The following is a 26,263-nucleotide window of genomic DNA, read 5'->3' as shown; positions in this document are numbered from 1 at the left end:
AATATGCATCATATTTTAGCTGCAGAAAAGTCACATTTTCATGGGTCAGGTATGCAGCAGGTATGACTATTATGCTGTGATATGTTGTTTGGATCTGAGTTATATTTCCTAATGTTGAAGAAAAAAAGGTTAAATTCTGTGATTATGTAGTGACATGAACATTTTTTACATACGTTTGTCATCTTTTGACATCTATACCTTGAGAGGGGTGATTTTGCTATTCTCAGTCTGGTTCCTTTTCCTTTTGAATTTAAAATGTTTGTTCATATCCATTTAAACACCTGTCTAAACTGTAATAAAAATAGCCAAGTATCTTCTGTTTGTTGGACCCTTCATAGCACAGAACACTGTAATAATAAATCTTGTATTAATATGGCAATTTTAACTATATTCTAAATGAGAAATAATACAGCACCAAACAGGCAGCATCTCATGTAATGGTCATGTCTTTGATGCAAATCTGTTGAAATCATTGTATTTACAAGATTACTGAGATTAGGTCTCTCTGGGAATTAGTTGGCCCAAAGGCACTTAGCCAATTAAGGCTACTGGAAAAAATGAAAGCAATCCTACCTGAAGCTTTCTGAAAGGAATCTTTAATATAGGGACTCTAATATAGCACTTCCAATATCTTGAGCATGCTTCATTTGGTTTTATTTACCTGGGCTGTTTTTCTTAAGTCTGAGAGAAGGAAAAACGTTTAATTCATTGTTGAAATTACGAAATAATATTACTTAAAAAACACCCTGAATGAGCAATTAGGAAACAAGGAAGGAAGAAGGTGGCCATGCAAATTTGGGTGGATTCTTGTCAATGGTGATTTGAAAGGTACAACTGTAAAATTCTTATTTTTATATTTTGGCATTCATACTCCTCCTAGAGTGTTTTCTTTATAGGTTAAGACCTTAGGTGCTTTAGCCAAATCAGCTGTGCAGGTTTGGGCCTGGAGTAACAGAGGCCTTGAAGAAGAGTAAAACTACAAGTACACAGAATACAGTCTGTTATACAGTGACGTTTTCAACAAGAATGGAAAGAGCAAGTTGGTTGAGTCACATCAGTCATGGGCTAAAATGTATGGTATATTTTTTGAAGTGTTCCCATAAGAGCCAGTTGTGTAGTCTTTGCTCTGGAAAAATTCCCTTATATGCTTATACTTACTTAAAGTATCTACGGAATTTGAGCACTGGATATTGGCTTTATTTTTAAAGTTATTTTTGGAACTTTGACACATATAACATAGATATGAATCAAAATCTACCTTAAAGTGCTGAGATAAAAGGTTTCCACTAAATTTTTTCTTGGTAATGCAATGAAATGTTATCACATTAGAATCGTTGTCAAAGTAAGGTGTCTGACATGTTTCTGAAAAGGCAACATTCATGAAAAAAGGACATTTTTTATTGTTAGAAAAGAAATGTCACTTTTCTTACATTTTAGGGCTTTAATTGTTCTCTTACTTTGTCTTAGCCTTGAGCAGTCTCACTACAAGAGTGGATCATATATTAATATTTTTTATATATATGTAAACTGACTTTTTAAAAATAATTTTATCACATCTGGTTTTACTGCATGGTGCTGCATGTCTCTAGAGGCATAGAGAATTTTTATTTTCAAGTAAATTTATATTAGTTACAGTCTCCAGCTGTTTTAGATATAGGATCATTTCCTGTTGGTACCGTTTCCAGGACAATTCCCTTTTTTTTTTCTCAAAAGAATGAGAAATTTAATTTAACAAAGACATCCTATAATTGCCTTTGTATCTAGCAAGGTATCTAGCAATCTAAATATTTTATTTTATTTAAAACAACTGTCTACGTAATATCATATGACTATACAAGCCTATATCAGCCTCCCAAAAGACAGCTGCTGCCACTTTTATTTAATTTATAAGAGACCAACAAAATTGCTGCTTAAGATAAAGCCCGTCTGCCACTGACTCATATATAAAAAAATTTTTCAAGATGAAAATTGCTTGCATTTACAGTTCTTGTTAAACTAATCTAGGTCTTTTTCAAATTTAGAAGCATCATTTTTCCTTTTCTCTCTATTCCCTCACCCCCACACCAGTCACTATGGAAACTATGGAACTTTGCATAAACTTTTTTTATAAGCTCTTTTTTTTTGAGATTGAAGGTAAATTTCTTTTAAAGATGAAATGCAAACTAGAGTCACATCTTAATTGCCCGCTTGTGAGATCTATTTATCTCCTGCTATCTTCATTTTCGCAAACATTTGGTGTGGATTATACTGGTCAGAATTTTCATGCAGTTTTTCAGAAAATATATGGAGGAAGTGATAATGTCAATATAGATCTTTATTTGTTTTGTGTTGCTAAGCTTTGTTTGCAGTGATTGCACACTGCTTCTTTACGTGAGGCAACTCATACTGAAAAGAAAATATTTAATGGATAGTATCAATTTAGGCACAGCAGCTGTCCTAGAAAAATAGACATAGGCATTTTACAGTATGTCTAAATAAGACAAGTTTACCTTTTCCAAGGAAGTAATCAAAATATTCCTTTTTGGAGAACTAAGAGCATGAAAGGAAAATGTTTATGGTTCCCTACTGGCACACAGTTATGATTGACAGAAAAAACCAACACGTATGCCACATGAGACATCTTGTTCAGGAACTTTCAGGAGGGTAGTAAATTGGTGTTGGCACAAACACAAAAAAAATAAAATGACTTGATTCAGCAGTTTTCCATTCTAAATCCCTAGGCTTGAAAGAAAGAAGTAAATATTCATCAAATGATCAAAATTTATATTGATTTTTATTCTGCATTAGCAGCTCAAAGTCAAGATTCTTGACAGGGTGGATGTCGGTTTGAATGATTCTCTTTGAAATAAGGATACAGGCACTGGGCTGAGTGCTACTGTGCATTCCTGAACCATAGGAAAAAAACTATTAGAACCCTAGGAAGCTAAATTTTTTAAAGAATACTATAAAGGCATGCTTGTTCTGTACTGTTTTGATAACTAAATTGTTGTTATTAGTATGTAAAGTAATTCTTGTTGTTCCTGTGTTACTCTATCCTTTCCATTATCATCTAAGGACAACTTTTCTGTAGTGCTTCAAAGTGGAATGGTAGTTCATGTACTATAGTAACTGAGTTAATGTCAGTACTTCCCAAAAGAAGTGTATTTTAGAGTGCTAGTCTGGCAGAGAAAAGGAAGCAAAGATTGTATCTGCACATTATACATCTTTAATTTTGCTGTTTCTACCAGGGAGTAAATAAAGATCTTGGGGGATGGGGTGAGGGAAGGAGGATGGAAATCCAGGGAAAGAGAGTGTGAGTGTGAATGCAGCACTGAAACACAAATGTGATGACTATGATTACCGAGCTGTGAGATTTAATGAGAAAGCCTGAATTAGAGTGAAGTAGAAAATCATAACCATCACCTCTAGTCTATAGGAGTATAATTGGATCTCAGCCTCCAGCAAAAGTAAATAAATAAGTTAGTGACATTTTTAACAAAATTAAATATATTGAGAATAAAAGAGAAAGTTATCTCCATTACTGTACTGTTGTAGTATACTTCTTTTCAAGTTTCTCAGCTTGCATTAAAATGAGATTCATTGTCATAAAATGGAAGAAAATAGTGTGTGTTTGTGGGGGGATTAAATAAAAAGCGAAGTAAGGCAGAAATAGTGTAACTATCATAGTTTTAGCAAATTTCCCAAATGTCCTAGGTGCTTACAATTCAGCAAACATCTTTAACAGCATAGCTTTAAAATTAAATTTTACAAACATTACGGGTAATGCTTTAATAGTATGCAAATTGCAATGAAGTCAGCAGTGGCAAAGTTGACCTCTTAGCAATACAAATATTTTATGTTTAAAACAGTTATCTTTTTACAGTTCCCTCTACCTCAGTAAGTGTCAGGTTCTTCAAGAGGCTCCTCATCTGAGGATCGTAAATAAACTCAAAGGAGCAGCAGCTTGTGTCTGCTTTTTATACATGGCAAGGTGGTTCTACAAATCAACATATTAAACTATATGTTTTGCTGTTGCTACAATAATTCCTATTATTTTTACGAATAATATTTTTAAAAATTTCCTCAAAATTCTATTTTTAGTTTTCTGCTTCTAATTTTCCTCAAAACCCAAAGAAACATATCTATCTATCTATCTATCTATCTATCTATCTATCTATCTATCTATCTATCTATCTATCTATCTATCTATCTATCTATCTATCTATCTATCTCACACACATATATATATATATCTCACATATATATGGATAGGAAAAAATATCTACAGAGAAAAATACTTAGCCTGCATTTCCGTGCTGTTATTAAATAAATTAGTGACATTTAGTTTTTATCCTACTTCATAGTCTGAATATTCTTACTTGCACTGGAGACAGTCTTGTGTTCATATTGCACAAGTTTATGTTATAAATAGCTCAATATCTAAAAAGCTGTTAAAAACTCCCCTGTAATTTCTTTCTGTAGGAGGAGAAAGAAGGAATAAGAAAACATTTGCATCTCTAGGGGTAATATAACATCAAACAGACTATCTAGGCATGGAAAGAATCACCTTCAGTTTCAGAACAAGTCAAATAAGCATTCAATGAGCGTCTTTGAGGTACAGTCAGTGTAGGAGTTTTGACTTGAAAATGTTTGACACTATCAAACCTCTCAAAATATTTGACTCAAAATATTGAATCAGAAGTAGATTTTAGATCAAAACTTCTGCAGTTTTGTGAGTTGATATGTCTAGGAAATTTTGGAACCAGTTGTTTGGAAACTTACATATGTATTTCTAATGATTAGGTTAATAGATATGAAACATTTCTCAAGCATATAGAAGTTTAAAATGGAGCTACTTGGAAAAAATCAAGCTGTTTATGTACTACTAAAATAATTACTATGTAAAGTGCTCACAAATGATGTAGTATTACATAAAAAATATTTCCTAGTTTTTATATAATATGGCATTCTCTTATTAGTAATTTCTACATTTTCTGTAGGTTCCTTTCAGCATAAATAACAGAATTATGCAAAAAAATCACTGTTCATGAAAAGATAGCAAAACAAACCAGTAATACTATTATGGTATGGTAAAATTAATTAAAACTCAATGCATATTACTAAAGTAACTTCAGAATGAAAGTTTAAAGAAGTAAACAATTATTTTCTATTTGTTTCCAAATAAGATTTTTCAATATATTAAATTCAGACAACTTGGAAACCACTTTCTGTAAATGACTCATCAGGTTTTGCTTCACTGTAAGGCAGTACAGCTCCCAAAGGGGAGAAAAGGGATTTCTCCAAAATATGCACAAAGTAGATCTCTGAGCAAAATTTCCAAGGAAAAGGCCATAACATTTTTATTAGCTCATTCATGCCTTTCTGGGATGTGTTCGATAGTTTTCTGTAGGAAGTACTGGTTTTGCGAGACCTACCTTCCCTCACTGTTTTTACACAGACATATATCTGTCAATCTGCTGCAGGGCTGGGGGAGGAGGAATGTGCACCAGCACCCTGGAATTTCTCTTGCACAAGTGTACTGTCCTGAATTCTGAGCATGGGTACCTCTAACCTTAAGGGCATGGCCACTTTGAATGCTCAGCCTACAGACTGAGCTAGGTGATTTGCCTGTCCCCATGGTTTGGTACACTAGCCTTTTAGAGGAGCGTGATTTTTAGAAGTATGAGTGCATTGGATGATAGGCAGACTCTGTTTAACACTTCATTGCTCTAGAAGTGCAAACACAGAAAATGTTTGGAACAATCAGAACAGTGTAAATAGTGGAGGTTTTAAGTAAGTAAGTTTATAATTTTAGCACATTGAAGAAAGACTTTCTTTGCATGACTAGTCTATCCTCTTCTTGACTTGAGAATCTTGAGGCTGGCATAGAAAGTTTTTCAGCCTTCTATATGTACAACATGTTTGTCTTCTGGCCTCCTAAAATAAATTGTTTTCTCTGACTAACAGGAAAGAAACCATGGTTATGTTGATGAACTTCTATTTAATAGGACAGATTCTGGGCTTTTAAGAATGGGACTGTTTAGGCTTACTGTTATTGTGGTATGTGAAGAGGTGTCACTGAAGGAGCTGGAAGGCATGTGGCAGTTTTGAAGAAATGCACTCTGTTATGTTGATGGGTTAGGCTGGATCTGCATCCTTGCTAATTTGTATCTTCTATATAGTTTTGACGAGCGCTCTTCTGTCACCGCAGCTCTTTCCATTTTCAGAGCAAACCTGCTCCCCACCTGGCCTCCCAGTTATTAAAATCTCTTCTTTTGCATCCTGCCTGTCACTCGTTTCTGCAGGCTGGAGATACAGACGTACAAGACTAGAAAAGTAGCAAAAGATCCTGGCAATTGTTCAATTCCCATTGTTACAAAAACTTTTTTTTACCTGGAAATTTTTGGAGGCTATTGTCAGAAATTATTCAGTCTTGGAAGTCCCTGAAGAGGTTAATCCTTTCATGCTTTTCTTCAATGCTTTTTGGTATTTGTAATATAGGGAACTTCTCTGTGTACATAGCTGAGATCTGTTTGATGCACAGGGCATGCCATGCTCTTGTGTAGTGTTTAATGTTACACCGAACATAATGAAAGGCCAGGTGAACAGTCAGAAATTAAGACACCAGAGGTCTAGATTTTAAATTAACAGCATGATCACAGCATCTCCATGGATTTGGTCGGACAATGCTGCTGAGGCCGTGCTACTGATTGCATTTGTGCTCCACAGTCCTGAAGTCACAGGTCATGTATTTCTGAAAGCCAAAGGAAACCCTGCAAAAAAGTATTGCTGTTATTTACAGGCTTTCCCCCCCCCCTTTTTTCCTCTCTTATTATTTCTGTTGGCTCTGAGAACTGCCTGAAGTTCTGCTTGCTATAACACAACCCTGCCTGTCTAAAATTTCATTTTATGGCTTCTGTGGATGGACCTACAATTCACTGTGCTGTTACTGCTGTTACTTAAACTCTACAATGAATTTAAGTACCTTGATATGCAACAATGTTGTTGCCTTGTAATTCTGCTCATTCTGTGTGGAGATTTGATGTTATTGTGATGGTTTTAGTATACTGAAAAACAAAGTGATAAAGTTATTCCTGATATAAAAGCATTTCTGAGATTTATAATGATAAAAACACTTTGCTAAGATTTTTAAGATGGTAACAAGCATGCCCTGATTAACAAAATTAATTTCCTGCATGATCAAAACACAGTGTGTCCTTTGTAATAGGACTCTCAAATATTCAGCTCTCAGTAAACATATTTCATGATATAGGACTACTTTTTAATCTGATTCGGTCCTGGAGAGAGTGTGCAAGATCAAGGATGGAAGAGGCAAGGAAGCCAAAAGCAGGAAGGGTAACAGACTGAGAAAGTAGTCAACAGCAGCAAGGTCCCTGTTTTAATTATGTGTGTGGGGGAGAAATGCCTACACTTCCACTTAGGGTGGAAGCAGTCACTTGAAGTCCAAGAAGCCTAATGCTGCCAAGCTATGGACTGATGACCTTAAAGGCATTTCCAACCTAAATGATCCTATGATTCTGTTGTACAATGCCATTTGAAATGCTGCAGTGACTTCTTAGCAGCACTGCTTCTACCTTAAGCGTTTTCATCAACAGAAGACCTGTTGGCTCAGTGTAGGAATGGAGTGATGGATGATCAAGTTTGTCTGTATAAAGCCTTTGGTCAAACTCTTGCCTGCTGAAGAACTCTTTCTGTAATCTACATCTCCATGGAAGATACTTTAAGGCATTTACTTCTCACCATAATTTTATTCAGTAGCCATACTCTGACAGAGCCAGGATCTTTTTCATATTCTGTAATAAAGCCTTCTCCAGACCTTTACAATGTGGAGAAGTAGCGAGAATATTGTGACAGAAAGCGACAAAAAAGGCTTAAGTATTTAACCACATAAATGCTACTCTGATCAACTTAATTCTGGCAAGGAATTGCTCTCAGTTTTATTTCTCAAGAAACTGACCAACTGCAAAGATATACCGTGACAAGCTCAGAAGTGCATCCTTTTAGAATGAGACAGCTAAGTATGCACTTCTATAAAATATACATATAGCTAGTATTCTAAATCTACATGCTGCATAGGAGCATCTCACCACTTCATTGTTTGGCAGAAACTGGAATTTGTGCTTTAATTTAATAAACACAATACATAAACAGCTGAAGTTCAAATAATGGCAGAGGAACTGAACTATGTCTGGATTTCTCACTAATTCTCACAGTGTAGTGTGGCAGCAGTATAGCTTTTTTATAGAACTTTAGAGAAAGGATAATGCAAGATAGGATACTTTTATAATTCAAATTCAACTGAATGTATTGTAATTTCTATATTTGAAACACAGGATAGTTTGCTTACAGAAACAGAGTTCGTAACAAAAGACTTTTGCTCGCTGGGAAACAGTGTCTGAAAATACTTCCCTTTCAAAACCAATTCAGTGATATTTATTTTAGTACATTCCAATATAAAAAAAAAAAATTGCAGCAGAGCAACACTAGCTCTGAGTTCCTATCTCCAATTTACATTGGTGTAAATTTTAAGTCTTTCATTTCACACTCTGTATACAATATAACCTTTCAATCTCCTTCCTCCCACAGTAACAGCCGTTATCCCTTGTCTTGTCTTTCTCCACTTCAGAATAAGGTCATTCCAACATGTAGGTCTAACAAGAAATGCAATGTATTTTCATTGATTTGTATTGTCAGTGATTACCCCTTTGTGTTATGTAGTGATCTGTATAGTAAAGGACATTCTATGTTGTCATGCAAAGCCAGTCTTAAGGAACAGATTCTGCACCCCAGGCTCCCTCAGTTTATTTATAAGCTCTTGTTTTTTAGAAAATGGGCTTTCTAACAATAGCCTTGAAATTATTTACCATTTTTAATCAATTACTAGATCTGAATATTTGGCACTAGTCTAGATTTTTTTCACTGTTTTCCTGCAGAGACTACTGGTTTTTCATAGTCTTGTTCAGAGATTGGACCCTGCAAGTTCAGGACAATGAGAGCATTTTGTCATTTGATTATTGGTAATATCTGAGTTTAATTTACAATAGAATATTTTAAACTCACTCCATCCTTGTAGGTAGAGAATCTGTACAAGTGTGTAAGAGGACCATGACCACCATCTTTATTGCCTTTTTATTGCAAAAATGGTCACTTAGAAGAGGACCATGAAGTGGAAAACAATTGCTGAGTATCATTTCTTGGCTTTTTTTTTCCCATGTTCAATTTTTCACATATTCTGATGTGCTACATCCTCTGAAAAACAAAAAAGAAGGAACTGAATTCCACTTCTGGGATGGGGCAGTAAGAGTAAATTAATGATTGCCTCTCACCCAATTCCCATTACCTCTATTTGGGATGACGCCTATCACAGTAGACTTTCACAGGATTTGCTAGATATCCATGTCCATAGAGGTGTGTTTGTGAGAGAGATTAAGTTCTTAAAAGTTAAGTAATAAGAAAGCATATGTAGAGCAATCTGAAAATGCACATTTAATGTAGGATAAAACAAGTAACTTTTCTATATTTGATTAACAATTGATAAAGTTTCTACTTTATTCTCCCAGAATACTGAAAAACTAGTCCTTCATTACCAGTAAAGATTTTAAATTGAAAATAAACTGCAGTAGATTTATTATGTATCTGTGCAGTGTACTATCTTCTGTATTGTGCCTTGTACCTGTTAGGTCAGCTTCTGCAGAATGTACTTTTTTGAGACTTAAACTGATCAATACCTACTCAAGGTCTTCAAAGCCTCTTTGGATTTGCAGTTGATATCAGTATAACAGGGACCAAAAAATTCTTAAGTACAACAGTGAGATGGATGAATACATACAGAAAAGAAATCAGAGAGATCCATCTGAAACTGTATGCTGTCTGAGTTTCAGTTGCTGTAATTGTTCACAAACACTGAAGACAGAAATTGGGTTTAAAAACAAAAATAGTTGATTTATGGAGGGATCCTATTTCTGATGTACAAGAACTGGGTTGTATTCAGGGTTCGTAGAGTATGATGTTGATGGAGTTTATAATCCTTAGTACAGGATTCCTATATTTGTGAGGAAGAAGTAGTGGACTATTATTCATTCCTCTCCCTATATTTACTTACTCTTTCCATCCTGTGTTTCCTTTCCCCCAGTATTCTATTTCATCTTTCTTTTTCTTCTCCTGTTTTCTGTATACATTATTGATTTGCCTATTTACAAATATTTTTGCAAGTGAACAGAGAATGAGAGATCTGTGAAAAGCTGCTGCCTTTATTTTTCCAATTTCTTATTTTAAAATATAGAGGAAATTATAGGGAGGCAAATAAGAAAATGCAAGAAAAAAAATCTCAATTATTGGGATAGTTGTGCTATTTGAGAAATAACATGTGTTCTTATAATTCAGAGCTGAATTTTGATTCGTATGTGTGATATTCCAGAGTTTAGGCTACATGTGAATTCCCTCTCTTTGGAGTACCGGGTTGGGAGGTTGTGTACATAATTTCAACAACAGCCAAAAAACCACCAAACTCCCAAACTAAACCCCACCCAAAACCTGTAGAAAAAGCAAGAATTACTTATCTTGATTTACAAACCCACCCTGAAAATTGGGAAAATATTTTACTTCAAGTTTTCCACAAGATTTCCACTCTAGGCTTAAAACAGTCACAGATTTTAGTTTCTAGATCTAATTGTTTTAGAAATTTACTGGTCACTGACAACAGTGCTTTAGACTGAATGTATCATATCAACTATAACTAAAATAAAAACAATGAGTGGATAACTCATTGGGAAGAATACATCAAAAGAACAAATTAATAGCCTTATGTGGACAATACAAAATACTGAGCTGGAACACTATTCTTACTGATGAAGAATCCTTCCAAAAAAAAAAAGAAATTTGTTCAGGACCCCCTGTATACTGTAGAAATGGACTGTTTATCAACTCAGAGGAAAATGGACTTGGGGGTATAAGGGAAACAGGAAGGTGATGATGTTTGTTTATTTGCTGCCTTTGGTCATTTCTGAGTTATATAAACAGCAGTTTTAATTACAGTTTCTGAGAAAGCAGAAAAGTATTATAGCTTTCTCAGACCTTACCATTGTACTCTAACTGGACACATCCAGCTAGTTAGTCATCTATTCAGGTAATGTTTCTTCATCAGTAACCTTTTGTGGTTTAATTTTCCACTATTTTAAAGTATGTATGAAAGCCTTTTAAATATGTAATTTTAAATAAATTACATTTATTTACACACTTAAAGACCTGCATGGATTAATTGGAATTTTTATCTTTTACCTCCTTGGAAAATTACTAATAATTTCTGGATTTTCTGGTTTTTTGTTTTGTTTGTTTGGGTTTTTAATTTCTCGAAAACATTTTGAGGTTTACTGAAAAACATAACTAATCTCACTGTAAGAAGCACCTGAAAGAGAAAATTATAAATGTTTGAATGAGAAATTTTAAAAGGAAATTGAATTTCTAAATGGCCTCTATTATTACTCAGCAAAAATTGCAGCAAGGCAAGGCATAAGCAAATATAGGAAACTGCTAGTTTATAAAGAAATTCCAGCTTTCCTTCAGACTTTCCCTACTGACATTCTTCAGTGCCTGTTTCCCTTCACTTGGTTGCACTTTTCCTACATTTTGCAGATTACCCTTCTTCTCTCTAGCCATTTCACTACTTTCTCTTTATGGCTGCTGTTGATTGGCAACTGTCAAGCTGTCAGCAGACAAACAAACTTTTCAATTCCTGGCTTCCCACAGCAGAAAATACAGGAGTCCTTACATAAAATTTCCTCCATTCTTGTTGCATTTTCTTGCCATAGCACCAAATAGTTAAGCAGGCATTCCACTCCTAATGGAAATAAAAGTATGTAGTTACACTGCAGTAGCCGTTTTTGAAGCATTATCAGAATTTGTAATGCTTTTTTCTTTGAATGAAGTATATTAAAAGAAAACAATAGCATACTGGTCACAATGCTTTTGAACTTACTCTACCCTCTGTTTTTTTTACTATTCCTAGGGGCAAGTGTGGCAAACAGCAGATTTTATCCTTGTATCATCTGGTTCTCTGAGCCTCAGAAGCATACTGATTACCACAGCTGCAATAAATAAAGTGTCTATTCAATCAGTTATAATGTCAAATATTATTCAACATTCTTCTGGCCAGGCACAGAGTCTGATGGAAAACAGTACATCTCGCTTATTGGCTTTTTCCTTGCAATTAAAATTGCTGAGTAATCAGTGTGCACCAGAAAGCAGAATGTGAATAATGCCAGTTTGCTTGGGTTTATTTACACTTACTATTTGAAAGAAAAATACCTGTAGCAATATGGCTTTCATTAATTAGGAAGCACAAGCAAATTGACAACAATATCAGTCTTGAAGCCTGTAAGAAATGTAATTTTATGTATCTACCTGTTCTATTAGTGCTTAGTTCCTAATATCTTTTTTATTCTCGTCCAGATATTTTTAAGCAGGATTTGATTGGCTATGCATCTCATGGAATATATAACAGTTTCTCTGATAGAAACCTAAATAGTTAATTTCTGGCATTTGGGATTACGGTGTACTTTTTCTCTGACTTAATGGTTCAGCCTTTTTCACTGTCATGCAAGGAGAAAAATGATTATGTGAATCATTTGGTTAAAATTGTTGCCGTCCAAAAGTATTTGTTTTAAATGTATTCTTTCTGAATTTTTTTTTTAAATGTTGTGTTTTGTTTTTTCCTCTCTTTGTTTTCTTTTTCTAGGCTGAGGTTCAGCTATGCTATCTGGAAGCACAAAGAGATGCTGTTGAACAGATGTCCTTAAAACTGTACAGTGAGCAGTACAACAGTAGTAGCAAGCGAAAGGAAGAGTTTGCTGATATGTCAAAAGTTCACACAGTGGGAAGTAATGGGTAGGGAACTATTCTTTTTGTTGTTTTATTCTCACTGATCTGTGTTTTTTTTTACATGATATAGTTTTTCTTACTTCTAGTTAACCAGGATTTTTTTTCCTAGGCCAAGAGGCAGGGAAAAACTCTCTCTCTATATATATTTGCTTTTATCATATATGAATGCAAAAATTATATATATATATATATATATATATTATATATTTAAGTGTACATATAAAAGCAGTCTTTCTTAATATTTTGAACAAAGAATGTTGGACGAATAAATCACTGGAATATGCTAAAATGACTTCTTGCTGCCCTCCCTTTTTCACAATCAAGAAAACTTATAGTTCTGGATTAAGACTTTTTCTTTAAGGTCTTTTGAAAACAGTATCTCCCAACTGCTAGCACCCCAAAATGAACATAAAACACATACCTGTGAGATCATAGGAGTGTAAGCCAAAAGCAATTCAAAGGAGCCAACTAGTGCTCATTGTTTGGGTAAACCCTCATCCTGATAAAAGTTTCCTAGTAAATACAGTAGAACTTCTGCTTGCAGTTTCCTATGCAAGGAAAGTCATTGACCAAGGTGTTCATGAGTTCCTTATCTCCAGAACTTCATTTTCTGATTGTTAACTCAATGTTCAGGTCTTGGAAACACAGTTTTATTAAATTACTGACTGTAAAGATAAATGAGCCTTGTAAACATCCTCTCTTATTATACAGAAAGATGACTGTTTTAGAAAAATTGATGTGGGCTAATTATGTAGGATTACTGAGATCTTGATTACATATGCAGAAATCTGTCAGATTCTCAAACATGCTGGTGCAGCTAGTGCCAACCATAAAAATAATTTGTTCAGAATTGGTGTGTATATGTATATAAATGTGCTCTGAGGGCTACATGTTCAAAACTAGCATCTAATTTTGCAGCCACCATTGAATGTGAACAAGACTTAAGGCTGGAATATTGTGGAGGATGTCAGCCAGTAACACATCAACAGACTTTCGATTTTCCTGAGAGTAGGGGATATAGAGCTTTTCACTTCATGAAGAAATCCAGTTTGTAACTCCACGTACCATATGTGATAAGTAAATAGGTCCTTAAATGCACTTGTTTGCACTTGTAATTACATGCTTAGGACTGGGAATGGTCATCTGCTAGTGTTCCCTACCTTTTCTGTGCTGTGGCCACCTTTCTGGGCCCTTCTGGCCATCCCAGCCCTTAGAGACTAAACAGTGACTTCAGGTGCCAGAGGGCTGGAGTCAGACCACTACAGTATCACATATTCAGCCATTGTAGAAACTAGGGGAGATTGAATTCAGATGAAAAACTTCCAGTTGAACAAGTCTGAGGTGCTGTATCAAGCACAATGGAAATGCCTTTCAGCTATTTGAAAATAGAGTTGATATAAAATTTCCCTACTGCATAAAAACCGTGGACAGAAACTCCACGGTAGAATGATGTAGCTAGAGACTGTGATCTCTACAGAGAAGGGGCCATTTGCATAAGTGGGAAAATTAGCTGTTGTTGAAGATTGACTTTGGAGAAAGAAGAGTGTCCACTGGGAGAACAAGAGTAATTGTAGATTAAGAATTTTTTATATGACATGGGTATATGTGTGTATGAGATTTGGGAGAGGTGACTTTGTGTAGGAAATAGCTAACCTCAGATAGGTGGGGTAGTATTTGCAGAATAGGGTGATGCTAGTGGGTGCATAAAACCCAGGAGATTTCCTGCAAAACAGCGATCTTGTTAAAGCGGCGATACAGAGGGTTTATGTCTATCTGCACGAAAATGGCTAAAGTGACAATGGAAGAGAAGAAAATGAATATCCACTGCAGGAGAACACCAGCAAGCCAGGCAGCAAGAACACCAGCAAGCCAGGCAGCAAGAGGCAGCCAAGAGTAGTTGAGAGCAGATGCCAAATGTTACAGTAAATCTGGCTGGAAATATTGCATCCCCTCAAAACTGGGGAGGAGTTCGTACAGGTACTATTGGGAGATATGGATACAATTATTTACAGCACCATTGTACAACATGAAGGCCAGATCCTGAGTCTGTCATCAGCTAGTATTGGGCCTTCATGGATGAGGCTTTGAGAGAAATGCATTATAGGGGGTTTCAAGTATGCTCAGAATATAAGGCAATTTTAAAACTGTTAAGGTCAAACCCCCAATTTCTTCTATATCTTCCTAATAAAAACATGTGAGAAGAGTTCCAGAAAATTATGACCCAGAAACTTGAAGGAACTTTTTGTCTGGCTGAATTTTTTTGGTAGGCATAGCAGTGTGTTTACAGTACTTCTAAATGCCATGTGAGTTATGCCATCAAAGAAATACTACAAACTGCAAGTGCATGTTAAACATAGAGAAAGAGGCTGATGGAAATAGCTTCACATTCCTTTTTATTTATTAATGCCACAGACGAACTGGTTTTCTCATGAGAAAGGTGCTCATGAATTTTCATTCAAAATAATAAATTGATGTCCACATTTTAAGAAATATGTTTAGGGTTCAAGGGATTAGACATACAACTCTGCATATCTGATTCCCTGTTTACCAAGACAAAATATACTTCTTAGTGTCATTTTAGTTATTACATAGCTAATGGTTTTATCTTATCAACAAAAAACCTATATTAAGGAAGCTGTATTTACCTGCCATTTAACTAATATTATAGTTTTTTTGTTGGCAATCTTTGGGTACTTTTAATGGAGGATTTATTGTTTCTATAAACAGATGACCTAATTTATTTCTTTTTTAGCAATTGGTGGATTTGGATAATCAACCAAAATTAGATCTTTGCTATGGTTCTTGCAGCTGCAACACACATCAGTATTTCAGAAGTTATGCTTTCCCTGGTTCTGCCTGTGGCAAAATAAAAAAAAAAAAATCTACTAAGCTCAGAAAAAGTAGATTCCGAATAAAAATCTATCACAAAAATACTGACAGGTACATTTGAATCTTAACCTCTCACTGATCCTACAATTTCTGGATTTTTTGAATATCTTTTTAACAGCTCAGTAACTTGCATCCTCTTCCAAATAGTATTTTAATAGCAATCACTAAATTCATCCTTTTAGATGCAAGGCATTAATTTTAGCAACAAAGCGGCTTTTTTAATATATATATTGGAGATACTTTAAAACCCTTAAAAATATTGCATTCATATTAAAAAATATATTGATGATGCTTTGTAGGCTGACTACACTATCTTCAGACTCAGGCAAATAACTGCCATAGACGGTTTGCTTAAAAATGGTCCCAGATTACTTTATTTTACATCATTTAAAAAAGAAAAAAGGAAAGAATAAGCAATTATGGGGAAAAAAATTCCCCACTGTATCTTGTATCCTTTTCTGTTTTTTTTCCAGTGAATCCTGTTTGTCTCACCCTTTGTTTTGGGTTGAGTTCCTGTTTAGAACATAAGTTTGAAATCAAAATGTTCAGCTGTTTTCTAGTGCTTATCTGGGCTTTATAAAGGTCAAAGAAAAGTGCTTTTCTGTTCCTTTATAGAATTGGTTCATTCTATTACACTAAGAGATGGACTAATTTGGACTGTAACTAAGATGTGGTTCTTTAGACACAAAGCAGGTGGTTGGATCCAGCACATCTTCTGCCTATTATAGTAAAATCCAAGTCCATTTCCTCATGCGGTTTCCAAAGGCATCTCATCCCATTCTGGGCAAGAGATCATGAATGATGGATGTAAGCTTTGTTTCACATCATCTTCATGTCTTAATTTAGGTATTTCATTGGTCCAAACCATCCAAGTCCAACTGAATCTGTACTGATTTATATGATATGAAATCTAGCATCTTACATTATAAAACATATGTTTTAATAACTGCCTGTCAGTTTTATGACTTTGAATAATTTGGATAAGATGGAAGGGAAGAAAAGGAGCAGTAGAAGACACAGAATGGTTATACTGCTTTCTGGGGAAGGGATAAAGATTCAGTATCACTGCCAAATATGCCATTCAAAATGGACTTTAGTTTTATGTTAGTTTCAAAATGATATCTGAGTCAAATACCTCCTGAAACAGGAGAAAAGCCCTGAACTCCAAATGAAACTATTATATCTCAACAATGGTAACTTGCCCTTCGATGCTTGCTCTTCTTTCTTTATAGTAACATTGCGTACCTTTTCAGGGGAGCAGGCAGCTTTAAGTTGGTGCATCTCATAAATTATTGAGTAAAAGTACACTAAGTACAGTGGATTAAACTAGAGAGTTACTTCACAAACAGGAATCAGCACTTGTGCATTATACAATACTTTCTTTGTTGTCAATTCATTGAAAATAATACCAAAGAAGTCAAATGCTTTCTTCTCTCTTGCCTGCTTTCTTGCAGAAAGACAGTTCTACTTGTCACAACTTTATCTACAGACTTCCAAAATTACCATGCATATGGTACTCTAGTTAATAACTGAAACTGTGATAGTACTAATAATATTAAAAACATGGTTATTGTTTCTCTGTTGAAACACTGCTAATTTTTTTAATGGAGTTGCTAAAAAGTTGTTAATAATTGGAGAAATTAGCTTTAGTGGACATGCACTATTCTTCAATCAATATAGGAGTTTTTTGATACTACTGGCAAGGCTTTTGCTATTTCCAATTTTGTAAGTTTGAAGATCCCCTTTCAAGAGGTATCTTTTTGACGGATGTGCAGTTTTTCACCATATACTGTCTGTCTTGTATCACAGTGTTTTAGAAGAATCTATGCTTTACTTATTCACTAGGCTTTCAATAGAGAATCACATTAATCCTTTTAAGCTCCTTATTCTAATGATTTATTTTGTTGAAAACCGTAGTGATCCTCCTTTGAATTTTAATGATTGCTGGCTATTCAAGGATTCATTGTTTTGACTTCCTGTCCTTACCTTTGTTTCTTACATGTCTGTAGGGAACACCTGTCTAATACTGTATCTGGCCTTAGTTCTCACTGGCTTACCATATTCACTCAAGCCTATCTTAAGGCTTTAAGTTGAAATGCTAGCTACTCATCCATGAAAATAAATGTAGGATATTTACAGACATAGGCAGATAGACAGCAGAGGGATGGCTGAATGAATTTAGTAATTTTTTTATGTAAATAATATTTTCATATGAATTATATCAAGATGATTGTTGCAAAATTAGCTCAATATAAAATCTGCAATATAAAACCATTAAACAGCATCTATGGGGGATTTGTATTTCAAAATTTTTGAAGCAAATGCAGTATGCCAACAGTTGTCAGGATTTGGCATCAGCCACTGAATTTAGGTCATAGCACTGGCTTAAATTGGATTTCAGTTTTCATTTTCATCCACTCTGTATAAATACAGAATGTCTCTTTAGAAATATAACTTGGAACATCATGAGTTTTCAAGAATATATTATTCTAATACAAGATTTTAACAACTACACAGTATTTATGCATAATACATTTTGTTCCTTATCTACAGCCTTTTGGACTTTGATTCAGAATACCAGGAGCTCTGGGATTGGCTGATTGACATGGAATCCATTGTGATGGACAGCCATGACCTGATGATGTCAGAGGAGCAGCAGCAGCATCTTTACAAGGTTAGCGCTACCATAACTGCCTTTACCTAGCTATAGAAGATCTGATTAGCTTGACAAGTCTTTCTCTCACAGGATATCGCTGCGTTCATTGTATGTATCATGGTGTCTATTAGAATTCCCTTCCCTGTCTCCAACCTCATTTCCATCCCCTGTGCGCTGACAGGCTGCACCGACATCATAATTGCAAGAAAGTTCCCTTTATCACATTCTATTTGGTGTAATTCTATAGAAGGACAAAGATTTGTCTTCAAGATGAATAGAAATAAATGAAACTGCATTAATAAATAGAGTGAAACAAAATGAAGGAAAAAAATGAAATGGGAACATTTAACAAAATGTGTTTTGATTGGAGCTTTCAGCTGGATTTTATCCACCTTTCAGACCTCATCTGGAAAGAAAGACATTTTCCTTGATTTTGGTTTGCTGCTGCCAGGATACAGGACTCTTCCAATTTAATTTTTATTAGTTATACATAAAGTAGACATTGTCATGTTAACTCTTCACACTTGGTTGTGATTTGAAGAACATGATTATGAACTTGCAGGGTGAACTTATAGGGTCTAATTCTAACATACAGATAACACAACACACACATGGCTTCTCTTATTTGCTATAGCAACCTTAACCCAGAAGCTTTATCACTTCTTTTAGACAGACAGTACTTTTAAGAACTTCCTCAAAATGTGTGATTTGATCCGAAAATTGATTCAGGCTTCACTGTGTGTCTGAGAAGCTGTAGTCTGCGGGTCTGAGGGGTGGTGGGGGAAAGAAAGGAGGGGCTTTCGACAGAAATATCAGGCTGCAGTAAATCTTCCTCATTTAGGCAATTTTTATTGGAGTAATTCTGACAGTTGTCATCCTTGAATTGCTTTGAGCATATGGCATATTTCAAAGAGCAGATTGTGAATCATAAAAAATAAAATTAATAACTAACCACAGAATCAGCAACACTATAATGACAAGAAACAACTACCCTCTAGCTTTTTTTTATTTCGTATCAAATAAATGGTACATTCAAGGTCAAATAGAAGTTGTTTTCTTTCTTCTATGATTGCATGATCTGATAATTTCTTAAATATAATACATTTTTTCTTGGTTTGGCATCTTAATTTCTTTATGGTCTTCTTGAATTTTATTCTTTCTTATTTTGACACTTTTATTTAAAATACCCAGTGAGAAAGGGTTGTCACCTGAGTTAAAATATGTTTATAAATGTAAATATAGTTCAGATCCCAACTATTTTAGCCTGCAAGTGAGTTTAATTCACTAGCCTCCATTTCTTGCTTTGGCAGTTATTTCTTATTTTTGCTAATGTCTTTTTCCTAACTTTCTAAGTGCTTCATCATGCCTAATCATGCATTAACAGTCCTGGCCTTGGCTGGGCTCAGAAATATAAAATGTCAGAAATGGGTAAAAAGTTCCTTGTGAACCTAAAATAAGGGTTTTTTTGTAGTGCCAGCTTGTACCATGCCTAATATAACAATTAGTTTTAGTTCCATACTAAAAAAAAAAAAATCAGTAAACGAAAATATTAAGGCAAAAATTCATCCATCAATACCAAAAGGAACAAGGCTTAAGCAGCCAGCCCAAGTATTTTAGGCGCTACTTCTCTTTCTCATATCCAAATGTAACCATTAAGAAGAATTATAGATGGTAAGGCAACGATAATAATGCATGATGAGAAGAGTAATAGAGAGAAATAATTTAATAATGTATGCAGTACAGTATGGTGGCAAAATGGGGAGTATTGTATATGCAAAATAGGAAGTAATAGTTTCTTAATATTATGAAAATCTGTATTATGATATGTATGACACTTTTAAAAGCAGAAATTTTGTGTGAGCTAGAGTAGCTGAGTCTGCAGGCTGAGCAGCACAGACGAACCAGCACTGATTCCAAAGCACAGGAAGCTTATTTGTCCTGCAATTTCCATCATAAGATCACCTGGCTCTGTACCAGATTTGAGCCCCTATCTCAAAACTACCTATCTGGTACTTCGTCACTGCAAAACCACTTGAAGAAGGGCAGGAACAGACTCCTTGCCCTCCTGTGGTGAATATTCGCTGCATATACCCTTCTAGTAAAAACAGCAAGCAAATTGTTAAGGATTGAGTAGAAGACTTAAGTAGAAATGTCGAGTTTGTCTGAGATCACTAAGGAGTATTTTCAGGTAACATAAAAATCTTAAGTGCATTGCATTAAGAATGATCAGTCTTTCCAAAAAACAACACCCCCTAGCCCCCCCCCCAATGAACCACCTCCTGAAGAAGTGTTGAAAGCCTCATAATTTCAGACATTTAAAAGTAGACAAAAGACAACATTAGCAAATGTAATTGAAGGAACAATTCTGCTCTAGCAAAGGAAAGATCAGATAAATCACTAGGTCTTTATCATCTTTAATTTCAGAGATTCATGTAACAGTGAATCATGCCCTCAAAACCAGTATTAATAGTTTTATAAAACTAGCCTAGTAAACCTCTCTTCTAATCAGTGGTGACACCCGTTTTATTTCGAGGCTTTTTTACAGAGTCGTGGATGGTCTTTTGCTCACAGCTCAGAGGCATGAGCACTGCCTGCACTTCCCAGAGAGCACAGCCGTTCTGCTCTGTAGGGAGAGAAGACAGTACAGAGAAATCCAGGCAGCTATTATTATCAGAATTCCTCAATGAGGAGTGGGGTGTTATGAAAATATAGATCTTGCCTTAGTTTTTCTTTATCAATTACAACTTCAAATGTGAACCTGCTAATTGCACTCTCTGCATTTTGGTGGATTCTCCTAAACCCACGGATCTCTCTTCTCACTTCCTGAGCTGAAAAGTAATTGCTGCTCAGAGCCAGCTCAGCAAGCTGTCTCTGCCAGGGAACCTGCTGTGGTATCACTATTACCAACAGTAATCATTGCCCCTAAGGAGCCTATGAATGGGAAGGAGCAATGATAAAACAGGTAATTCAGAAGGGAAAAGCATACATTAAAGGAGCATAACACCATATATAAATGCTAAAATTGTATATGGGAAAATGAAATGTATTTTCACGGTTAGAGTATTTTCACAGTACTCTATTTTCAGAGTCCATATGCATTTAAGTCAACTCTTAGCTTAATTTTATTCTATAATTTTCCAGGAACTTCATAGTTTTTTTACTAGGATCCTTATTATCTCTCTTTAACTAGGTTTTCTTTTGCCCTAAATATAACAGGAAGAGCACAGCCACATTTTTTTGTAATGCTGAATACATATGTATTAATTTCTCTAGATTTCCTAGATTTCAGTGCAAAAATTTTTAAAAAAGATAGCATAGTCCTAAATTATTTCTGCTTTAGAGTCCTAAACTAGCTAATGATTTTGAAAATCGGCTAGTGTTTGAAAAAATGGCAGTCACGGAATGAATTGATGAGAGTTTATTTGTTCTCTAATGCTTTAACTATTAATTAAGAAGAAACTAAAAGGAACATTTCCATGTTTTTCGACTCTTGCTTCTTTGTACTTCTGTAATAGCTCAGTTTAATGCCAAATGTATCATGTTTATTTCATTTTAATCTACTGCATGTGAGCCTGATCTCATAAGCTCTAAGTACACAGAACTTGCATTGACTTCAACTGTATTCATATGCTGTTACTGGAGGATCAAACCCAAAGAATTTAAACTCTGCTAATTAGCCCTTTAGTGGGAACTTGAGTAATTCTGTAACTTGAATGTTCAAAAATGAAGCAAATCAGTATTTACTGGAACTGTGGAGATTAGAAATGAGTATACTAGGCAGAAAAGTTAATGATAATTCTTTCAATTTTCCTCAGAGGATTAATTGCAAAACTTAATTGTGTTAGATTAAAACCCCATTTAAATAAATAAAATATGATTGTTAAAATTGTTAGTATGCTCAGAATAGAATTAACTAAACATTTGAAAATATCAAATAAAAGAAATATTTTTTCTGTCAGATTACAAGCAATGTATGGTGGTTTTAACACAAACTGTATAAGCTGAAAGTTTTGTACTAGTAAGTCTTCAGCAACACTACTCATGATAGATGGAAAAAGGTCCTTATGTAGAAGTGCAAAAATTTTGAAAACATTTAGTTGGCACAGCTTTTGAACAGGTTAGTTGCTGAACTCTTTCATCAAAGGGAAGCAGTCCAATGTATTAAATAACACAAAAATGCACATCAAAAACTAAGGATACATTTCAAAAAAAAGTTGAGGGGAAAATATCTCCCAGCAGTTTTTGCTTCCCGGCTGGAAGCTCTATCCCTGCTCAGAAGGTGCAGTTAATTTCCTCCTCTGGGTGTGCTGCTGCTCCATTGTGCCTTTCTCCCTGGCTCAGTGTGCTGGGGCCCGGAGTGGATCAAACAAACCGTGGTGAAAGTTTCCCTCATTTGCATCACTTCTAGACAGCCCTGTCGTACTCTTTGCTGACAGGAAATCACTGTCTTTGTCACCTTTTTTCAGTGATCTCCTTTTGGCAGAGATTGGCCATGTGACCAGGATTAATCACAACAACAGTTCTGGCTCAGAACTCAATGACATGTTTTCCTCAGCACTTCAATAATGGTGTAGAGGAGTCAGTAGGAAATGACTACATTAATTTCAGAGTGAAAAGATAATTAACACTTAAGGACTAGTGCTATAACCTATGGAGCTATTATTCAAATTAAAACTAATTCATTGCAAACTTGTGAAAAAGAAAAAAAAACACAAAAAACTGCTCTTTAATGCAACTGTTAAAATAATCTTGCAAGAGACTCTGAGTTTAAAAAGAAGCATAAACTATTTTTAACGCAGTAATAAAAATACATAAAAACTTCAACATTTGAAACTGGAGGCTAAAGTATGTGAAGTGCTTACTTAGATGATATGAATAGGATACTGGCAAACAAAAGCAGCAGTGTGCTCCTAGAATGCTGTGCTTCAAGGAGTTTCCTTGGCAACAGAAATGCAGTTCCAAAAGTAGACAGAACTTTCCTCAGAAAACATACTATTAATAACAACCTTCCGGAACAACTTGGAACAATTTGACTACTTGGCAATAAAATGCCAAGTGTTCTGCAAATTAATCTAACACATAACAGTTATATGTTTCTCTTGCCCATAATTCTCCTGAACTGGGGGCCTGAGTTCTCTGCCATTAGAGGATACAAATGTGCAAAGCGGTTCCAAATGCTGTGCAAACAGAGAGGGGGCTCAAATAAGGATCAATTAATGTCCTTCATATCATTTTAACTTGTAAAACAGATTAGTTTAATTGGATTACTTTGTTCCATTTAAAATGAGTTCTGGGTACCTACTGAAGCTGTACTGTAGTTGTCTTTATTTCAAGTAGATTTCCCATATAAAGAGAACTTATTAAAAGATTAACAGCCTGTAGAGTGATATATTTGGACATTATGTTTTAGGGAACTGGTTATAAACTAGAAAACATGAAGATTTTTGCTTCTACTCTGCATATTCTGCATGGTCCAGGATTCCTTCTGGCTACCTGGTAATTTGTCAGTGCTTGCACAGAGCTACTGAAACAGTCAGTGGGAGAAGATGATGGCCGTCACTTTGGAGGAAGCTCTCAGCACACTACAGGATTGAGCCCCTTGTAGAGAGTAACTACAAATCTGCTATATATGCAGTATTTTTAGATACGCCATCATTTCTACATGAGCCAAAAGAATCAACTAATTTCAGTCTTGCCTTGCCAATAGAAATCATTAGAATTCTACTAAAGGCCATAAGTTTACCAGACAGGAAAGGTAGACTGTGCCACTACCTCAACTTTTCTTGAATTCTGAGATCTAAAGGTTAAAAGTAATCAATATCTCATTGTGCAGCCTGATAATAAGTAATAACCATGATGTTAAAATCTAAATGACTGCAGATAGCACTTAGGTGTGTTGACCCATTTGGAAGGGCTTTTTAATTGCAATCAGAATAGTCATTACAGTTTGCTAATCAACTTTTAGGCTGCCTTGCAAAAATCAACGCCTTTATGAAGTATTACTTTAATGGTATTAGCAAATTATGTCCCAAAGTGAAAGCTTTGCAATACCATTAAAAAAAAAAAAAAGGAGAGAAAGATTGTTCTGCTAAATAATATCCATAGAGATACTCATTAGCAATAGTATGTCTATTACTTATGTAATAGTATGCATTTACTTATGTCTATGTACATGGATTGATACATGCCTTAATGGAAACTAGCCCTCAGTTTTAACATTGTAGTATGTTTTTAATGGTCTTGTATAGCAAAATGACTTTGCACAAAACTGACTTCAGTTACTATTCTTCACGAAGTTCAGTAATTTTCATGTGCTAGGCTGAATTTTTTTTCCCCAACAGATTAAGAACCTCTATGACTTTCCCCACTAGGTAGGAAAATCAACTGTTTTATATGAGGGGTCTCAAAAATGCCTGATATCTCAAGGTGCAGTAAAAGTCTGACTGCTATTAGACCATGAACTAAATGAGTTCAGGACCTGACACAGCAGTTTCCTAGTCCCTTATTACATGGGATGATGAAATTGGTTAAATTTTTCTACACAAGAATTTTCACTTCAGTTGCACTGGAGAACAAAGGTAAAGCTCCTTTGTGACACATCCTATAACAACCAGCTCATTCTTCAGTGGTTCATATGTTTAATTATATAAGGATTAAATTCCTTGCTAATTCTGGCAAATTTTATATTTTAAAAAGCAGAAAAGAAAATTATTGTTGGCAAAAATTCTTATATAAAGCAGAGAAATGTTAAGTTTTAATGTCTTATATAATTACAGCAGGAAAACACTGATTGCCATATCTACAGAATTAAAAAGTAAATCTAGAGAATGGATACAAAAAGAATGTGAAAAATGTTATTACATTTTCTTGGTTGATTCCATAATGTATTTCAACTGTAAACATGCATTTTTAAAGGCAGTGTTGTAATTTCTATGGAGCAGACTCCCTGTATTTCCGCAAGAAGTGTCTTCATGCATTTCCCAAGAGTGAGTTTCTCCCATTTCTTCCCAGCATGACGCTGAAGATGAATTTCACATTGTAGCAATGCAGTATTTACTGAGCTTGTAGCAAAAGCCAGCACAGCTTTTGGGAGATTAAAGCAATGTGTCTAGAATGAAAGAGGCATTCAACTTCAAACAAAAGTAAATGTGTACCACATAGCTGTCATCACCATTCCTTACTACAGCTGCAAAACGTGGACAATTTACAGTCATCACATCAAGCATCTTAGTCAACTCCACATGCTCTGTTTTTGTGCCCTTGCTGGTAAAAAATGGTAGGATAAGGTCCTATGCAGTGAGACCTTAGAGCTGCCTTCCACTGGTCTTTCCAGATAATGTACTGAAATAAGAAAAGATTAGGAATGTTAATAACGTGATGACAATATAATTTTTGAAGTTGTGTGTGGACATGGTCCTGTTTTTTTAGCAGCTTGGTGTATCCCTCTGTTTTAAAGGAATGAAGATAAAAAAATCACTAGTAAAAATTATAGGTGGCAATAGTATATTGCCCTATTCCTCAAATTAGTTGACAATTTTTGATGTACTTCCCCATTTTTTCACCTCATACTCCAGCAGAAGATATTTTTTTAAAAACTCACAGGAATTGCATGCTTTATCCGTGATGTTTTTCTTCATAAATATAATGCAGAAACTGCTATTTTCTTTCCAAATTTCTTATCAGTATACCTCATAAATAATCAATACTGTAATATTTATTTTATAAAAAATAAAACCCCCACAAATGACCATGGAAAACCTTTTTAGCAGGTTTTCTATATGAAACCCAAATTCACTAAATCTCTATAAACTTGCACTGGCAATACACTCAAAGAATACATGT

General features: G+C 35.0%; 1 protein-coding gene across 14 annotated transcripts in view; it reads left to right on the top strand.

The window, feature by feature from the left end:
* Positions 1-26,263, top strand: part of AKAP6 (A-kinase anchoring protein 6) — a 272,060-nt gene that overhangs the window by 173,022 nt on the left and 72,775 nt on the right. For all 14 annotated transcript variants that reach the window (XM_017820450.1, XM_017820445.1, XM_017820447.1 and 11 more), the window contains 2 exons: positions 12,734-12,882; positions 18,319-18,439. In XM_017820450.1, coding sequence (XP_017675939.1) covers positions 12,734-12,882; positions 18,319-18,439 — 270 coding nt within the window. The remainder of the gene's footprint in view (positions 1-12,733; positions 12,883-18,318; positions 18,440-26,263) is intronic.

The sequence above is a fragment of the Lepidothrix coronata genome, unplaced genomic scaffold, assembly GCF_001604755.1.
Source record: "Lepidothrix coronata isolate B3197 unplaced genomic scaffold, Lepidothrix_coronata-1.0 Scaffold83, whole genome shotgun sequence".
Lineage (NCBI taxonomy): Eukaryota > Metazoa > Chordata > Aves > Passeriformes > Pipridae > Lepidothrix > Lepidothrix coronata.
This window is presented reverse-complemented; position numbering and strand designations above follow the sequence as displayed.